This window comes from Sinocyclocheilus rhinocerous, unplaced genomic scaffold (assembly GCF_001515625.1).
Source record: "Sinocyclocheilus rhinocerous isolate Xijiao unplaced genomic scaffold, SAMN03320098_v1.1 scaffold289, whole genome shotgun sequence".
Lineage (NCBI taxonomy): Eukaryota > Metazoa > Chordata > Actinopteri > Cypriniformes > Cyprinidae > Sinocyclocheilus > Sinocyclocheilus rhinocerous.
In genome coordinates, this window is record NW_015636845.1 from 681 (window position 1) to 5,009 (window position 4,329).

The following is a 4,329-nucleotide window of genomic DNA, read 5'->3' on the forward strand; positions in this document are numbered from 1 at the left end:
TATTATTCTTCCACCAGTCTCTCAAGTCTAGAGAAACATGTTGTTGATCCAACCCTGCAGGAAACCCCTGCAATCCACCTGACATTATAATCTGGTGTTGTTTATATGGGTCACTGGCCAGTTTTCAGCCAGGCTCTGGATCAAAGGGCAGGATCAGCTGCTCCTGGCACTGCCCAGCTGGGTGCCACACTCTTCCAGTTCACCAAAGGTCGCACTCTTGGCCAGCCTGAGGTGTTCCGCCTCTACTAACGGGCATCCACCCAATGCCAACTGCTGAGTCTGTATTGTCATATCACAGAGTCCAGGTGGCTCCACCTGCTTGTTATTGTGGCTTGGATGATTGTGAACAAGAGTTGTTTGTGTCCAACATCACACATGCGGTGTCATTCACCTGTTCGCTTTCCATTAGCGTAAAACCAATTTACTAAAATGTAAAGATATGCAGAGTTAGGCTGTCAATAGAAAGGCTGTTTGTGTCCAAACAGTGAGCTTACTGATATTGACAGATCGATATAAATATCTATCTAGCAAAGACATTATAATATAGTGTACTCACCTCGACAGTGGACTCCTTCGTCAAAACCATCCTCACAGTCTTTCACCCCATTACAGAGTTTGTTGAAGTGAATGCACTTTCTCGTCCCGATACACTGTATGTGATTCAGAGGACATCTGACTATCACCTCCACCTTACCTAAAGAACAGAAAAGAATGAGGTTTACATACAGGTCTGGTGTGATTTTAGTTAAAACATATCATCCACACAGTTTCACTGTATTGTCAGTAATTACTTTAATAACTGCTAAGACAGTTTTATGCAAATCTACGTGGTTCAGACAAATGTCACTTGCTTTAATTTGCTAAGCTTTGAGGGATGCAAATGAAAATGGGAAACAATCCAGTTGATTGAATTCAGCTTAAAATGCACTGCCAGCCTCCGAGTGATTTTATATTGTGGCAAAAACTTTCCTTCAGCACCATTTCCTGTCGGTGGTTCTTTAGAGAAATGCTAAAAGATTGGTTAAAGGTTTCTCATTTACAATTCAGCCTTCCTCTTTCCTATCCTAATGAATGCTAATTTAATGAACAACTTAAAGCCAATACATCTCTTACTGTAAAAGTAAAGTTCTGCAATGCAATGAGGTTGCAGAAACTGTTTAAGCAAATTGGCATTTGTTTGAAAATAGAAATACTAACAATGTAGAAATGACTAATTATTACCTATTTATTACGAATCTGCAAGGACGGATTAAATTGATCAAAAGTGACATTAAATATGTAGTGTTACAAAAGATTTCTATTTCAAATAAATGTTGAAATTTCTCTTGAATGTCTCTTGAACTTTTTATTGATCAAAGAAGCCTGAAAACATATTAAGCAGCAAAAACGTTCACAACATTGATGATAATAATAAATGTTTCTTGAGCACCAAATAAGCATATGTGACCCTGGACCACAAAACCAGTCATAAGGGTACATTTTTTCGAAATTGAGATGTATACATCATCGACTGCTGAAAATTCAGCTTTGCATCACAGAAGTAAATTACAATGTCAAATATATGAAAGTAGAAAACAGCTATTGTAAATTGTAATTGTTTCACAATACTACTGTTTATTACTATATGCAGTGCACACTCACACAAACACACAATGCAATGCACTTTAAACATACAGTACTTTCTATAAACTAGGTTCTTAATATAAAACCAAAAAAATAATGAATTTAACGTTTATTACACAATGATTAGAATCAATATGTAGCCATAAGCATATAAAAACCGTCCAGAAACAACATTATTCAGACATTTACAAAGATAGCACTCCAGATAAACAAAGTTCACTAAAACAGGTTGTATAGAGTAAATGATAGCATTGCTGTAAATAGCCCTTTTCTCCATAAAAAAAATACATCAACAGTCTGTAAACGCAGCCACAAATGCAAATGTGTTTACTTGAAGGCATTACTCTGTACAGTAAACAGACGTTCGCATGTAGGCTACGCTGCTAAGCTATTCTGAATCACTCTGTGCGTCAGAGAAAGAGAGCAAGAGAAAGAGAGAATGAAAGAGAGAGACGGAGCCAAAGCCTCAGAGATATCTATTGACATGGCTGCACCAAGCAGCTGTTTAAAGATTCATGAGGCACATAGGTGACCCTCATCTACTTGAGCAGCCACAAGAAGACATAAAACACGTCTAAGTGAAACATCGACTTCCATCTCGCACACTGTGAATATGTCACATTGCACCTTAACTACATTGGTATCAATTACCATAACTGCAACACAGCCACTTAGCGTGAGATTTATAGCTCGTGTGACAGGACCTCTTACAAATCTCCGGAGTCCCAGTTTCCTCCGAGCTCTGATCCTACACCACTGAAAAAATCCTCCGGAAGAGTCGAGGTTATTCATCAGCTTTCATTTAGACTTCATAAGATAAAATGACGCTGTAATTAAGGGGGTAGTTTAATGGGCGATTGTCATCCCTTAACATATAACAAGCGTATGATTTATCCGCCGATGCACATTTATGCTTTTCAGATTTCACGAAAGCATCCCATTGTTCTCACAGTCGTTTTCCTTTTTCTCGGTCATTGAAAAAATGTGCCGAAACTTTTTTTTTTTCTAGACCACCTCTTTCCGAGCCCCAAGGATATTCTAAATTAGGGAAAGTCAAATGTAAGTGACCTCAACTTTGCATACTCATATTTCAAACGTGAGTACAAAAGGCAGGCTAATCAACCTCACAACCTCGTGGCTTTTCTTCAGAGAGCTGGAGGAGAAGATACTGGACAGGTTTTTTAATTAAAACGCCATTTGTTTTAAATCCTTGGCCATACATACATACACACACACACACACACACACACAACTCAGCAGATTTAACAGTGTCAGAGGGATTTTGGGGCCCAAATATGTTGATTAATAGCCATGCTAATTTTCAATTAAAACTGTTCAGATATACTGGCAAACATCTCTCTAATTATGCATTCATGAGGCGCTTTTCCATTATTCATGAGTAAATAACAATCAAGCAAAACAATCGAGGGGCCCATATCACATGCATTGCTCTGTTAACGCAGTGGAGTGAGGGGCTGTGACAAACTGTGATTATCCTAATAAAACTGCATTGTCAAATACAGAATCATTCCACTCACAAACTGATTGGGACTAATCTAATCAGATGAGAGGGAGAGATGAATATTCAGGAGTTTCAGATGCACCGTGCTGGATAACACAGATGGCATCTGTGCAGTTGAGGGATGATAGGAAATTATTTCTCTTCACCCTGTACTGAATTTGAAGCCAGATAGCACTCGCGGTGAAACATCCTCCATCATGAGAAAACTCATGAAAGTGGAGGCGGAAAACACATGCTTATCATACTGTAACAGATCGGCCAGGCTCCACCACCACCCAATCACAGCGATCCCTCTCACCTGAGTTCTGAGCACCAGCACCTGTCACTAATCAAGCACCTCATTAACCAGCCTGCATAAAAGCACACACCTCAGACACCCTCACTGTCCGGTCTCGTATACACGTAGAGGACTCAATGACTTTGCTACTACTTCCATTTGAATACTTCCTGCATTACTTACCTCCTGTGTTCCTCCTAGTGTCTCCTCGTCTCCAAGTGTCTCCTGTTCCTCCTTGTTCACGGATCGCTGAGGTGTGTGCTCCTCCTGCCTACATTCCAGCTCCTGTAAAGCCAAAGACTCGGATTCCCCCACTCATCATATCCTTCGAACTATTCACTCACCATCACATCCTCTGGACCCTACCCCAGTACTCTCTGTGACCAAATAAACCTGTTTTATAAATACTAACCTGTTGTGTCAGACCTCTTCTGTTACAGAAGACCGGACCAACACCGACGGCACAGATGAGTCACCCCGATCCATTCCAGGAGCTCGTAGACTCACTACGATGAGTGCTACGCAATCCATCGGCACCGTCACCCTCACCGGCACCGCCGCCATCCCCACCCATCACCTCATCCATCCCAACCAGCACTTCTTCGCCTAACATCATCGCTAGTCCCATGGCCCGACCGACGCCCTACTCTGGTTCGGCGGAGGAGTGCAACGGATTTCTCCTCCAGTGCAATCTCACATTTACGATGCAACCGCACTCATATCCCACCGACACCTCTAAAATTGCTTTTATTATCTCCCTGCTAACAGGACCTGCATTGCGATGGGCGGAAACGATCTGGACTCAGGCCAGCCCCGTCATTCACAATCTGCTGAACTTCCTGGTGCATTTTCGCGAGGTGTTTGGAAGGACAGACGGAGATACCGCTGTGGGAGAACAACTCTATCA

At 41.5% G+C, this 4,329-nt stretch overlaps 1 protein-coding gene across 1 annotated transcript in view; it reads right to left on the reverse strand.

The window, feature by feature from the left end:
• Positions 1 to 556: 556 nt before the first annotated feature.
• Positions 557 to 4,329, reverse strand: part of LOC107748172 (low-density lipoprotein receptor-related protein 1B-like) — a gene marked incomplete at its 3' end in the record, with an annotated part of 94,295 nt that continues 90,522 nt past the window's right edge. The window contains exon 3 of the mRNA XM_016562874.1: positions 557 to 694. Coding sequence (XP_016418360.1) covers positions 557 to 694 — 138 coding nt within the window. The remainder of the gene's footprint in view (positions 695 to 4,329) is intronic.